We start from the raw sequence: 14,444 nt of genomic DNA on the forward strand, positions 1-14,444 counted from the left end.
CCTGCACGGACCGTTTTGCCTAGTTTCACGTTCCCCTAGAATTTGACTTTTCTAAACGAAATGTCCCTAGCGTGCACTGACGGCGCTACCGTTGCCTTATAAAAACCATAGACATAGGAATATAGAGACGGAGTGTAATGTTGCGAGGCGGGAAGCTACTGAGGGGAGGGTGACGAGTATTTTGTGCCTAACTTTGATTGGCTAATGTTCTGCGCAAGCGTAACGCGTACTTTATGCTAAGGCTCTATATTCCTATGGTATGATAAAACTCGCAAGTAGAAGCAGTATGTGCATGGAATGTATTGCATCGATGCGTCAGATGAACAGCCAATCAGAATTACAGCCGAATTACGCACAAAGTTAAGCGCAATTCTGATTGGTTTTCCATTTTCGATGCGTGACGCGTCGCATCGCGCTCAGTGCAGCCAATGAATTCAGAACTCTGAATTCTTTGGTGGAGCTCCGGCCTAAATAAAGCTCACAAGTTTTGTGGATTTTGAGTACTCTTAATTCGAGAAATGTAAATAGAAGCATATTAATAATTACTTCTGAGGAGCACTACGTGATAAATGTTTCATTGTAAGAAAATATCAACGGGGGAAGCTTTTTAGGGACTTCGAGCGTATTGGAGTCTTGATAATATGACTTTTCGAGTTTATTACGATAACGTGAAGAAAATATTCGTTTTAGAGTTATAATCATATTGAATTTTGTATGTTGTTTCATAGTAACCGAAATAGCACTGGGTGTTGAAAGTGTGCAGCTAACCAATGTCATGTATGGCTCCTTAAGTGTATGTAAAATAATTTTGACATTTCGATTAGTTACTCGAATAGCTTTAACATATGATATCAAAGATGCGGAGACTTAAATTTTGTATTTCCAGAAGTCTGCCTTTCACGATGCCATTCAAGTTCCATCTGAAGAAAAGTCGACAGTACAATGTCGTCTCAAAAAATCAATATGTCATTTGCGTCGAATTGCTGGATGCAACGACTATAGAATGTACCTTAAGTATCGACAGCATAGGGCAAGAATGTTTAGACAACTTAACTCAACGTCTCGGTATCAATCAACCTGAATTCTTTGGATTGCGATATGTCTGTCGACACGGGTCCCCTTCCCTTAGATGGGTAGATATGGACAAGCCCTTAAAAAGACAACTCGAGAAAGAAGCTAAAAGCTTCAATCTACATTTACGGGTCATGTACTATGTAACTGATGTACAACTTATTCAAGATGAGATGACCAGGTAAATAATCTAGTTAATTTTTAGTAACCTTTTCATGATTTTATAACAATTTTTAGGTATCATTATTATCTACAACTGAAGAACGACGTACTGGAAGGCAGAATACAATGTAATTCGAGACGAGCTACTTTATTAGCTAGTTATTCGATGCAAGCTGAATTTGGGAATTATGACCCAGAAAGATACACTACGGAATGTCTTCGACGCTGTTCGTTCTTCCCTAAAGTAAATATGTTGTATTTGACCAAACATAAAAAAAATTCAAAATACTGTCAGAACTCTATTGACATGTGATATTTTGTATCTCATCTAGGACATAATGCAAGCAGAACCTGGAGGACAAGATGCTCTACTAAATGCAGTCATATGTCAATACAAGAGTTTAATTGGTGTAACGCAAGCAGCTGCCGAAGAACTCTACATTTCCATTGTGGTACAGCTGGATGGTTACGGTCATGAAACATTTACAGCAAAGGTACTGCGACATGTTATACAATTATTATAATTCAATATGCTAATAATATTACAATATAATAATTCTTTCAGGATGAATCAAACAATGAAGTGGTACTGGGAATCTCAGTGAATGGTATTATGGTTGGATATCCTACGACACAAACTACTCAATTCTATAGGTATAAAATTGCTTATGATTTATACTAGTATAAAATGTTTCAAGAATTCGCTTACATATTTTTCTTTTAAATAGGTGGAAGGATATCAGTAATGTTATTAATCACAAAAAGGTATTCAGAATAGAATGCCAGTCGGAAGTAGAAGAGGCAAAACAATTTATATTTGGGGAGTCACGTAACGCAAAGTATGTATGGCGGCTGTGTATAGCACAGCACACATTTTACATGCAGCATCAAGAGTCACGTCCATCGGATCGTCTGACAAATGGTTATTTTGTAAGTATTTTATATATTTTTAGATTTACTTCAATAAAATGTTTAACCTTGGTTTGGTTTAATTTTTTAGGACAGTGATACAAACGACTCAGGAGAACAAACTACATCTGTTAATTCAGAGAACCGTGCAGTAGAAGATCAAATGCGATGGACCAGTTATAATGATCTCTCAACTTCGCCTTATCCACCAGTTGTATCAGTTTCTTCAACTGATATTAATAATCTACGCGCATTGCTTCCATCATATAGACCTGCTCCAGATTATGAGACAGCCGTCCAAATGAAATACAATAATGGCGGAAATGCTCCGCAGCCTTATTACGCAAATCAATCTACAATCGTAGGACCTGATCTCTCATGTTTACTCGGTAATGTAGTAAACAGAAGCAGATATTAATTATTAATAGTTTTTCACTGTTATAATATCATTATTAATTGTTGGTCACAGTCACGTAAGTCATCACACAAATAAATTTAAGACCTGTTTGTCTTGCATTATTTGCACTAATACAGGTTAGTGCAAAATAGTGCTGTAGGGATCACAATAAATTACCAGATTTAAAGTCTGCGTCGTACATAAGTTGCATTGCTTTGATGAGAAATTCTGTTTAACAGTATATTTAAATGATTAATATTAAATCTAGAATAAATAGAATATTATTTTTATATATTAAATATATAGCAGGATAAACAAATTTTAACAAAATTTTATTTTTGATTGCTTTTTTGATGGTATGTTTGGATGATATTATATGTACTAAAAATGTAAGGAATATTTATTAGTTGTAAAATGACTTTAAATTTGTCAATATTATTATATTAAAAAACAATGAACAACATAACATTATATTAGACAATAAAACAATAACAAAAATAACAAAGTTTCTTGTTAGCTAGTTACACTTTTTTCCTCATCTACTAATTTTAAAATAGCTTCGAGTAATGCTACTGGCTCAGGTTTTTCAGAAACTGCATGAATTTGGATTCCTGCATTTTTTAAAGCTTCTTCTGTTACAGGACCTACTGCAACAGCTTTTAATTCCTTTAAGGCAATACCCATTGTTTTCAATGCAGTAATGACATATTCTACTACTGATGGACTAAAGAATATAAATATCTGAGGTCTTGCCTCAATAATACTTGACAAATCATTTTGTAAAGTTTCACTCGGTAATGTTTGATAGACAACAAGTTTATGTACCAAAATTCCTCTTTCACCAAGAAGTTCTGTCAAAGTATCTCGAGCAATTTCACTGCATGGATAGAATAAAGGCTTAGAATCTCTGCAGTTCTTAGTAACTATTTCTTTAGCCAGCTCTTTAGAATTTCCAGAATTCCTGCCCATACAATTTTTAAATCCACAATTTATTGCCAATGCTTCCGTTGCTGGCCCAATGCAAAATGTCGGAAAGCTCTGCCATTGTTCAACATTGGTCTCTTCTACTTGCTTCAATGCCAGAGCAACAGCTTCTACAGATCGAGTGCTAGTTAGTATAAGACCTGATAATAAATGAAATTGTTCTTTAATCATAAAATCATTTTATCTGGGAATTTACTCAATAACGCAGTGAAAAATTACCCGAGTATCGGTGCCAGGCCTGCAAATGTGTTTGCAATTCTTGCTGATTTACAAAGTTAAATCGGAGTACTGGCAAATGGTCGCAAATGTAGCCAGCAGATTCAAATTCTTTAATATATGCACTCTCATTCTTCTCCTTGTTTCCTTTACACAACACTACTTTTCTTCGACAATTCGACATTGTTACAGTTTACCCTTCATACGACGTATCATACAATTTTTATAAATTTAATCAGGAATTCTGAATTAATAACATTTTTCTGATTGTTTTCAAAATCAGATATCAACAGATATCTATTGCACAAAACCTTAACATGATTACATACGCAATTAGGAATCAGCCTTTAACGTAGGTTCACAATTTGTCGTCCGTTTTCTTCAACGAGTTTAAAGAATCTAATAGAGTTTGAGCAGTCTAGTGACATCAGTTTACACCGTGATTAAGTCCGAATTTAAAGTTACCATCAGAGATGAGTTGGTTTTGCGCATCCTAACAGCGCGGTGGCAAGATATGTATACATATGAAGGGTAACCTTTCAAAGAAATTTGTTGCCTATTGTTGCTGTCACAGCATGTCACAGTAACATAAGAATTTTGTCGCAGAAGATTAATATTTGTTGTGCAACCTGCTTTCCACACTGTAAATACAGCTGTATACGAACTGCATAATTAATAGTGATATAATCCGAAAATTGTTTGTTTCATCGAGTGCATGTAATGTATAAGAAAAATATAATCTAACTGAACAAAATTCTGTCTGTTTTATTTTATCGGAATTTTGTTATAGTATTTAATATTCACATATATTTTATTAAAAAAAAAAATGAGTATGTCGATTTAATATAAATCTTTTGTATTCTGTATTTTGTAGATGCTTTTAAAAAACATATACATGTTTTTCCAACTTTTTTTACATTGATTCTGTTTTACGAAAATACTGTCCACTTTTCTAGGTGACATGATAGTGACAATTAATGTTTTTGTATTCATTTGGCATTTAGATCTGACAGAAATAATTGCATTATGCGGGAGCTACCACGTCTCACTCGGTCTTTAAGGGCCTTCACTGATTTAGGGCGAACAAAAGAAGTAGAGGATTTCCTACCTAATGACCTAATTGCCAAGAGACTGGAGAGAGAAGAAAAATCAAAACAGTAAAATGAATCAAGTTTTATTTTAATTTAGTGTGTTATTTATATGCGTAACTTTGTTAATAATTACAGCAATCCAAGTTGGCAAGACTTTTGTAAATATGTTGGTGATGACGTTGCACCCTTACTTTATGAATTACGAAAAATAATGATTATCTATGGTTAGTAAACTATGGAATAAATTCTTGTATATGAAATAATCTATTTATATATTATATATGTAACATGCATTTAGTAGGATAATATTTTTTAGGTGGGGAAGGTCAGACTTCACAATTTATAGATGACGCGGCACTTTTTATTTTGAAACTTTTGATTGATGAAAATAATGTAAATCAAAAACATCTGAAGATATTACGTGAAAAGTTTGGGACAGTTCCTTTGAATGAGATTAACAAAGTCATGCAGGTATTATACATTGTGGCAAAATGTAAATTTTGTTATTAGTCTAATATTAATATTTTAATTTACAGATAATAAATATTATACGCGATAAATTAACAGATGAACAATTGGAGTTTTTAAAGAAGTCCGAGAATGAAACATCTGATTGTGATATGTTTCAGTCAAATATATTTGGCTCAAATATGTCATGTAACACTGCAAATGTTATATGGCCTAATACGGAAATGTTGCACAATGTGCTGACTAAAAAAATAATTCCATGCTCTGAAAATTTTTCAATGGCTTATAGGAATAATAATACTGTAGAAAAATCAGAGGTTTGTGGTTGAAACTATTTTTTAATTGCCGTAACAAATTTTAGGTTGTCCGTAATTAATACTTTCTATTTATTTATCTAATAGTCTATTGTATTTACAGTTCGATATTCGAGAGTTTTCACAAGAATTAAAAGCATGTTATGTTAAATATATTTCTGAAATGACATATGAGGAATTTAGAGCAATGGTTATAAATAAGTTAAATAATCCAGAGAATTCTATTCAAACGGATTTATTTGACTTGTTAGGATATGAACACATAGAATTTATTGAATATATCATCAAGCATAGAAAAAACGTTCTTGCTCTTAATTTTATTCAAAAACCACAGCCATCAAAGTATTCGGAAGGTAAATTTTTCAGTCTTTCAAATGGAAATTGCAGACATTCTTTTAAGTTGTTAGTACATTGAGAATTATTTTCAGTATTGCAACAGCCTCATATCAGTCAACAAGTTATAGTTCAGTCAGAAAAAGAAAAACAGTTATTAAAACAGGTCCGGAAAGAAGAGAAAAAGTTAAACAAACTCACAAGTAAATTAGAAGGAATGGATAGCGATGATGAATCTACGTTTAATCCAATTGAGTTACGTTTGAAGAGACAAGAAGCACTAACGGCGATGCAAGCGCCAATATTAGCCAAGCCAAAAATTTTTTCGGAAGTGATTCATCGAGAAAAATTCCCATTTGTATTTGATTCAAAAATAACTGCAAAATCTTCTGCAGGTATTGAATGCAACGATGAAGGTTTATTATAAGTATCGATAGTGCCAATTTATTCTATCGATAAAATATATTTTACAGGATTTATTTCTGGGCAGAAAATCATGTTACCGGATTCTCTAGAACGAAAAGATTCTCAACTATGTGAAGAAATTTACATACCAGTTCCACAAGGAGGGCTTATTGACATCGAAGACAAACCTGTTAAAATATCTTCTTTGGATGAAGTATGATCATTCCTGTATTATTTTATTTCACAAAATGTCATTTATAAAATTTGCAAGTTAAAATGATTTTAGCAATTAACACTTTCTTTTTTATTATAGGTTGGTCAAATGGCATTCCAGGGCATTGAATCACTGAATCGAATACAAAGCATTGTATTTGATGCTGCCTATCATACCAATGAAAATCTTCTTATATGTGCACCGACCGGGGCAGGTAAAACTAACGTAGCCATGCTTACGGTGGTGCATCAGCTGAAGCTGCACATTGAAAATGGAGTATTATTAAGGGACCGATTTAAAATTATCTACATCGCACCCATGAAAGCCCTTGCAGCTGAAATGACAGCAAATTTCAGTAAACGGTTAAGCTGTTTGGGGGTATCGGTCCGTGAACTGACCGGTGACATGCAACTAACCAAGTCTGAAATTCTACAAACACAAATGATAGTAACTACCCCAGAAAAATGGGACGTAGTTACTAGGAAAGGCACTGGAGACATTGCATTGACAAGTATCGTTAAGTTATTGATTATAGATGAAGTTCACTTGTTACATGGAGATCGCGGACCAGTCGTTGAAGCCCTCGTTGCTCGAACTCTTAGACAGGTGCCTCAGTTTCACATATTACTCTATGCGAAGATATTTATCAAGTCTAACTAATATATTGATTTTTTAACAGGTTGAATCTTCTCAAAGCATGATCAGAATCGTTGGTCTTTCAGCGACTTTACCAAATTATGTAGACGTTGGTCGCTTCCTTAGGGTTAATCCATACAAGGGATTATTTTATTTCGACCATCGTTTCCGACCTGTGCCTTTAAGTCAGACGTTTATAGGAGTGAAAGCTATTAAGCCACTTCAACAAATGGCTGACATGGACACTGTTTGTTACAATCATGTAGTTGACATGGTGCGAAAAGGACACCAGGTAGATTACGAAAAGAAACGACAAATCATTTTCGGTATTATAGAGAATAATAATTAAAATTAATAAGACTATTTCTTCTATTTCAGGTCATGGTATTTGTACATGCTCGCAATGCAACGATTCGTACCGCCACAGTGTTGAAAGAAATGGCACTACAAAATGGAACTCTCAAATTATTCGCCCCTGACAAAAGTTCGACTGCTGCTCAAAAAGCTCTAAGCAGATCTCGTAATAAACATCTCGGTGAACTTTTTACTTATGGTTTCTCAGTCCACCACGCCGGCATGCTGCGTACCGATAGGTGATTATATCAGATTACCGTCTACAGAAAATGTACTATTCGCTTCACACTCCTAAGTGAAAAAACTAAAGATATAATCCTTTAATTTAATTACATTTTAGAAATTTAGTTGAGAAGTATTTCAGCGAAGGTTCTATCAAAGTTTTAGTATGCACCGCAACACTGGCTTGGGGTGTCAACCTGCCTGCGCATGCTGTCATTATACGAGTAAGGATAAACAATGTCCATAATGTTCATTTGTTTTTCTACCTTGATAGAACGAGACGTAATTTCATCTAAATGTGATATTTTTTGTTTTCCATCTATACAAGTGCATTCGGTGGTATTATTAAACATTACTTACAATTGCTGAATTTTGGACTTTTGAAATTCGGCATTATTAACGTGTTGTTATTGTTTTAGGGAACAGAAATTTATGACTCAAAACATGGGTCGTTCGTGGATCTTGGTATCCTAGACGTACTGCAAATTTTTGGTCGTGCTGGTCGGCCACAATTCGACACTTCAGGCCATGCAATCATTATAACATCGCACAATAAATTGTCGCACTATCTGTCGTTATTGACTAATCAGTTTCCAATTGAAAGTAGTTTCATCGTCTACTTAGCTGACAACTTAAACGCAGAGGTAAGTTGTACGGGCAATTTTATTCTTTCCATTTTGAATTTTAATGGTTTGATTAATAATTAATAATTAAAATTGTTCTTCTTTTTTTTTCGACACATTTCAAGGTCGCATTAGGTACAATCTCAAATGTTGAAGAAGCTGTTGAGTGGTTAAGTTATACATATCTTTTTGTGCGCATGAAACTCAATCATGTTGCATATGGAATTTCGTATCAAACTATCATTGAAGATCCTAATTTGGAACGAACACGAAAAGAATTGATTGATATAGCTGCTAAATCTCTGGATAAGGCACAAATGATTCGATACAATTCTCGTACGGGAGATCTCAGTTCCACAGGTACGCTTCATCTTAATAAATCATTAATACTACTTATACAAAGGTGAATTTTTATTTTCCTATTTCGAATGAATCTAAATATTACATAGAATCAAGATGAGAGTAAGTACTTTTAAATTTTAATTCCTCTTATTCTGGTCAAGAAATTACACCTACAGTGCTTCTGGGTTACAGATTTAGGCCGGATTGCAAGTCATTATTACTTGAAATACGACACCATAGAAATTTTTAATGAACTGGCAAAGCCAATAATGACAGAAGCAGAGATACTCGGAATGATATCACGTTCCCAAGAATTTGAGCAGCTTAAAGTTAGTTAATTATTAATTTAATTACTGCTTCTTTACTGTATCGTTTAATGTCCATTTAATTCCGGTTTAGGTGAGAGATGAAGAAATGGATGAGTTGGATAATTTATGCCGTGATTATTGCGAAGTCGTACCACAGGGTGGTGCTGAAAACGTCCATGGGAAAGTTAATATATTGATTCAGACATATTTATCCCGAGGAAGAGTAAACTCATTCTCATTACTATCGGATCAGGCCTATATTACGCAGGTAAAATTGCTTCCATAATTTCCGTTATTCGAATAAGCTCTTCGTTTGTCTGCTGTAATAACAAATTAATGTGCATCATTAGAATGCCGTCCGTATATGCCGAGCATTATTTGAGGTGATGTTAAGGAAAAATAACGCTATTATGGCCGGGCGTTTATTAGGAATGGCTAAGATGCTAGAATTACAACAGTGGGACCACATGAGTGAAATGCGACATTTTCACTGTTTGTCACAAGAGATAATTTCGAAAATTGAAGATCGTCAATTGACGGTAAATAAATTGCGGGATATGGATGTTAAAGAGATCGGTAAGAGATAAGTTTTAATTGTTACGCGTGTAGATACGTCGTGGACACACATATTTCTTTGAAGCTAACTTGTTCCTACACAACTTTTAGGACATTTTCTGCGAGACCAGAGAGCTGCGGTTCTAGTAAAGAAATGTTGCAATGAATTTCCGACTCTCGAAATGGAATCGAATTTACAACCGATAACTCGTACAGTACTTCGAATTCGTTTGAGGATTCTTCCTCAATTTCAGTGGAACGATAAAATTCACGGAAAAAACTCGGAAGCATTCTGGATTTGGATTGAGGATCCGGATAACAATTTCATTTATCATCACGAATATTTTCTGCTCACCAAGAAAGCTGTATGCTGGACAAAATACAAACATTGTACAGTGGATTAAAAATACTTTTGATTAATTTACGTTACGATTTTGGGTTATAGGTTTGCACCAACATTGAGCAGGAACTGGTAATGACTATTCCTTTAATAGAACCTCTTCCGACACAATATCTAGTAAAAGCAACTAGTGATCACTGGTTATGTTGCGAAGAGATATTACCATTATCTTTTCACAATCTCATATTGCCAGAAACTCATCCGCCTCATACAGGTAAAGGAAGCTCTTTGAATGAAAGCAGGACATATCGTATAACAAATTAATGGTGATGAAATTTTAATACATTCAATTATTTGTAGATTTGTTGGAGCTACAGCCACTTCCAGTGACGGCGCTGAAAGATTCTCGATTTGAGATGTTATACAATTTTACACATTTTAATCCCATCCAGACGCAAATATTTCATTGCTTATATTACACAGATAACAATGTTCTTTTGGGTTCTCCAACTGGATCAGGCAAGACAATTGCTGCCGAAATTTCTATGTTTAGGGTCTTCAAGTGTTATCCTGACCAAAAGGTAAGTAGTTCAGTGAAAACAAAATTACACGTCAAAATTACTTATTTACTCAACATTAATATCTAAAACATGTATCTAATGTTATACGTATTTTAGGTGGTTTACATAGCACCTTTAAAGGCTTTGGTCAGAGAACGAGTAAACGACTGGAAAAATAGATTGGAAAGAGAATTAGGATATACAGTCGTCGAGTTAACCGGAGATGTCACTCCTGATATCAAAGCTATAGCAAATGCACGAGTGATAGTAACTACGCCTGAGAAATGGGACGGTATCAGTAGAAGCTGGCAAACTAGAAATTACGTCCAAAAAGTTGGACTGATCATAATAGATGAGATTCATCTTCTCGGAGAGGACAGGGGTCCTGTGCTCGAAGTGATCGTTTCAAGAACAAACTTTATCACGTCGCATACTTCAAGAATTCTAAGAATAGTGGGACTATCTACAGCTTTAGCCAACGCGGTAGATTTAGCTAACTGGTTGGGTATCGATAAGGTAAATATTACTGCTTATTTACATTCGATGATTTAAAATGGTACTTATAATGATTTAACGACAACAAAAATGCTTAATGTAAACTGTACTAATCCGGTAGCCCTGTCTCACTATTAAATTGATTAGACATGTACAATGCATACAATATTTGAGAAATTCTGAATTGTACGATTTCTTATATTAATTGAAATATTTATTTTTACCAGATGGGTCTGTACAACTTTCGCCCGTCAGTAAGGCCAGTTCCTTTAGAAGTTCACATAAGCGGATTTCCAGGGAAGCATTATTGTCCACGTATGGCAACAATGAATCGGCCAACATTTCAAGCAATCAGACAGCATGCTCCCTGCAGTCCTTCTTTAGTATTTGTTTCATCGCGTAGGCAAACGCGTCTAACGGCCTTGGATCTGATTGCATATCTTGCAGCGGATGACAACCCTAAACAGTGGTTGCACATGCCCGAGGAAGAAATGGATAATATTTTAGAAAATGTAAAAGACTCCAACTTGAAACTAACACTTGCATTTGGAATTGGTCTTCATCATGCTGGTTTACAAGAAATGGACAGACGAACAGTAGAGGAACTCTTTGTGAACAACAAGATTCAAGTATGGCAACTTTATCATAGAATTTAACTTCGGTGTCAAATTTATGTCATGTCGGTCCTTTAAGTCATTTTCATTTTATTATCGTAAATTAAATATTCGGGGGTGGGGATACCATTTTAAATAATTTGATTGTAATTTTAATCGCTTTCGTCTAACCTACGCAGGTTCTTATTGCAACTGCGACACTTGCTTGGGGTGTCAATTTTCCAGCCCATTTGGTGGTCGTAAAAGGAACTGAATATTACGATGGCAAAGTAAAACGTTACGTAGACATGCCAATTACGGATGTTCTACAAATGATGGGTCGAGCTGGTAGACCACAATTTGATAATTCTGGAGTCGCGGTAGTTCTTGTGCACGATATCAAGAAGAATTTTTATAAAAAATTTTTGTACGAGCCTTTTCCAGTGGAGTCAAGTTTGCTCGAAGTATTGCCTGATCACACTAACGCAGAAATCGTCGCAGGCACTATAAATAATAAACAAGAGTTCCTGGATTATCTTACATGGACGTACTTTTTCCGAAGGTTAATGAAAAATCCAAAGTACTACGGCTTGGATGAACTGGAACCTGATGAAATTAATCGATACCTTTCTAGTCTAGTTGAAAGTACTCTGAAAGTGTTGACGGATTCACATTGCATTTATTATGATGAGGTAAATACGTGAGATTTATGATACCTACGACAAGACTCATTTTTTAAACTTATTACTGAATTTTGAATACCATTATGTCTCATTTCCATACACGCGGAATCAACACGGAACGCAGAATGGCCTTGAGACGGCTTAATTAATCAGCTTATTGCTTTAGCCCTAACCAAAGAATTCAGAAGTTCTGAATTCTTTGCCCTAACATACCTACTGTGTTCCTCGCTCCGCGGTGATTCCGTGCGCTTTCCGCGTGTATGGAAATGAGACATAATATTTTTATATAATCACGTTCACGGCACATTCAAACAGGAGGAGCAAGAATTAATTCCACTACCATTAGGAAGAATCGCTTCGTTTTATTACCTTTCGTATAAGACCATGGCTGTATTCGAGGATGCATTGCAAGAGAACCTCGAGATTGAACAATGTCTCAGGTTCATGTCAAATGCCTCCGAATACAATGAGCTCCCCGTAAGACATAATGAAGATTTATTAAATGAGTAAGTCACGTTGTATTTGAAAATTCCAGTTTAAGCGTTTTTTACTATTAACAATCTTATGTTTTTACTCTTCGCAGAGAATTAGCTAAGTTGTGTAGATATCAAGTAGATCGTCACACATATGATTCTTCGAATACAAAAGCACTTTTACTTCTGCAAGCACATTTTTCAAGATTACCCCTGCCTTGTACCGATTACATTACTGATTTGAAATCGGTCCTTGATCAGTCGATCAGAATTATTCAGGTAAAGATTATAGATGTTACGCGATATGATCTTTAGATAAATAAAATATTCAATTAATGTTTCCAACATACATAAAATGGTATGTAAAACATCTGTTCCAGGCGATGATAGATATTGTTGCTGAACGTGGATTTTTAATAAGTACATTGAGACTTATACAATTGCTCCAAATGATTATACAAGCTAGATGGATCGATGAGCCAGCAGTTTTGACATTGCCATATATTGAAAAGGAACATTTATATCTATTTTCCTCATTACCTAAATGTCTTCCTCAATTGTGTGCAAAAACGTTCGACGATTACAACCGATTAGCAAATGTACTGTTAAAGAAGTTCACAGATAATCAGGTGCAACAGGTGCGATTCAATGAGGCCCAGAAAGGGCTAGGATGCATATAATAATTGTTACACATTAATCATAATTTTTGTTTCTCTAACGACGACGCATATATCAGAAATAATTTGGTAATTTTTTTTCAGATACATCGAGTAATAAAAGATATGCCTATAATTTCCATAAAATTGACATTGCGAGGTTCTTGGGCAGATGGCGATAGTGAAAAACCACTTCCACAACCAAATCAGTCATGTTCTTATGTAGATGTATATCAAGATGAAGAATATACGCTGATCATAGACATGAAGAGAATAAATCATTCTAATAATCTTAAAGCTTACTGTCCAAAATACCAAAAAGGAAAAGACGAAGGTTGGTTTTTGATCCTCGGTAATGTCAGACGAAAGGAATTATGGGCTTTGAAAAGAACAGCAGGAGTGAGAAATAGAATCGTGCAGAATCATCTACAATTCACTGCTCCATCACATTTAGGTAAAAAAATTGCAATCTGAATTTATTATATATTTCGTTGTTCACTTGAGTTTAATATTTTTTAAATATTGGTTTTTTACAAAAATACATCGTTTTCAACAATGAGAATTTACTTATTTTTCATCTGAAGCTGATGATTTATGTATTTCAAATTGACGTGTTTACTTTTAAAATTTAGGAAATAAGCGTATTGTTCTTGTTACAGAACGGATCAAACTATCGTTTTACTTGATGTCGGACTGTTACATCGGATTTGATCAGCAATATGACATATTCATAAATGTGATACCCAAACGTGATGATATGCACTAGTATTATTCTTTGATATGAAACGTTCCTTTAAGATATTTTATATATCATGTACAGGTTTCATAATGTTGTTTTTTTTTTCTTAAATAAAATTATCGTTAGAATTCTCCAACAGGAGTCATTTTTTGCTTTGTCTCATATAAACCATAAAGGTTTCTAAATAGTATGCAAAAAAACTTTTGTTATAATGAAGCATAAACTCGTGAAGAAAATTAATTTACAAAGGGGTTAAAATACTTCGCAACTAGCATTAATATTAGCAGATAATGAAAAGTAT

The 14,444-nt window shown here is 34.5% G+C and overlaps 3 protein-coding genes across 10 annotated transcripts; 2 read left to right on the forward strand and 1 right to left on the reverse strand.

Moving 5' to 3' along the window:
• Positions 1–404: 404 nt before the first annotated feature.
• LOC105695397 (tyrosine-protein phosphatase non-receptor type 14) lies at positions 405–3,001 on the forward strand. Of its 5 annotated transcripts, none has more exons than XM_023434783.1 (8): positions 447–579; positions 729–793; positions 887–1,252; positions 1,309–1,477; positions 1,566–1,727; positions 1,799–1,887; positions 1,962–2,163; positions 2,234–3,001. In XM_023434783.1, the coding sequence occupies exons 3-8, from the start codon at positions 903–905 to the stop codon at positions 2,558–2,560; spliced, it is 1,299 nt and encodes a 432-aa protein (XP_023290551.1). In that variant the 5' UTR covers positions 447–579; positions 729–793; positions 887–902; the 3' UTR covers positions 2,561–3,001. The 5 variants fall into 5 exon arrangements, with proteins under 5 accessions (XP_023290555.1, XP_023290551.1, XP_023290552.1 ...); XM_023434784.1 differs by having other exon boundaries at positions 890–1,252; XM_023434786.1 differs by having other exon boundaries at positions 458–520; positions 890–1,252.
• LOC105695398 (uroporphyrinogen-III synthase) lies at positions 2,959–4,089 on the reverse strand. Of its 2 annotated transcripts, none has more exons than XM_012416929.2 (2): positions 3,743–4,089; positions 2,959–3,633 (listed from the first exon to the last, which is right to left on the reverse strand). In XM_012416929.2, the coding sequence occupies exons 1-2, from the start codon at positions 3,921–3,923 to the stop codon at positions 3,053–3,055; spliced, it is 762 nt and encodes a 253-aa protein (XP_012272352.1). In that variant the 5' UTR covers positions 3,924–4,089; the 3' UTR covers positions 2,959–3,052. The 2 variants fall into 2 exon arrangements, with proteins under 2 accessions (XP_012272352.1, XP_012272351.1); XM_012416928.2 differs by having other exon boundaries at positions 2,959–3,663.
• A 174-nt stretch (positions 4,090–4,263) lies between these two features.
• LOC105695325 (activating signal cointegrator 1 complex subunit 3) lies at positions 4,264–14,366 on the forward strand. 3 transcript variants are annotated; one of them, XM_012416806.2, is made up of 28 exons: positions 4,264–4,461; positions 4,744–4,896; positions 4,966–5,054; positions 5,147–5,301; positions 5,367–5,615; positions 5,716–5,965; positions 6,041–6,340; positions 6,419–6,564; positions 6,664–7,170; positions 7,244–7,492; positions 7,579–7,793; positions 7,895–8,000; positions 8,196–8,420; positions 8,525–8,759; positions 8,934–9,070; positions 9,141–9,317; positions 9,400–9,625; positions 9,716–9,969; positions 10,050–10,218; positions 10,305–10,525; positions 10,622–11,020; positions 11,227–11,628; positions 11,793–12,284; positions 12,591–12,781; positions 12,859–13,027; positions 13,129–13,386; positions 13,510–13,858; positions 14,064–14,366. In XM_012416806.2, the coding sequence occupies exons 2-28, from the start codon at positions 4,766–4,768 to the stop codon at positions 14,168–14,170; spliced, it is 6,408 nt and encodes a 2,135-aa protein (XP_012272229.1). In that variant the 5' UTR covers positions 4,264–4,461; positions 4,744–4,765; the 3' UTR covers positions 14,171–14,366. The 3 variants fall into 3 exon arrangements, with proteins under 3 accessions (XP_012272229.1, XP_012272228.1, XP_012272230.1); XM_012416805.2 differs by having other exon boundaries at positions 4,264–4,456; XM_012416807.2 differs by having other exon boundaries at positions 4,264–4,382.
• The last annotated feature ends 78 nt before the right edge of the window (positions 14,367–14,444 follow it).

The sequence above is a fragment of the Orussus abietinus genome, unplaced genomic scaffold (genome assembly GCF_000612105.2).
Source record: "Orussus abietinus isolate OABI.00-Male unplaced genomic scaffold, Oabi_2.0 scaffold47, whole genome shotgun sequence".
Lineage (NCBI taxonomy): Eukaryota > Metazoa > Arthropoda > Insecta > Hymenoptera > Orussidae > Orussus > Orussus abietinus.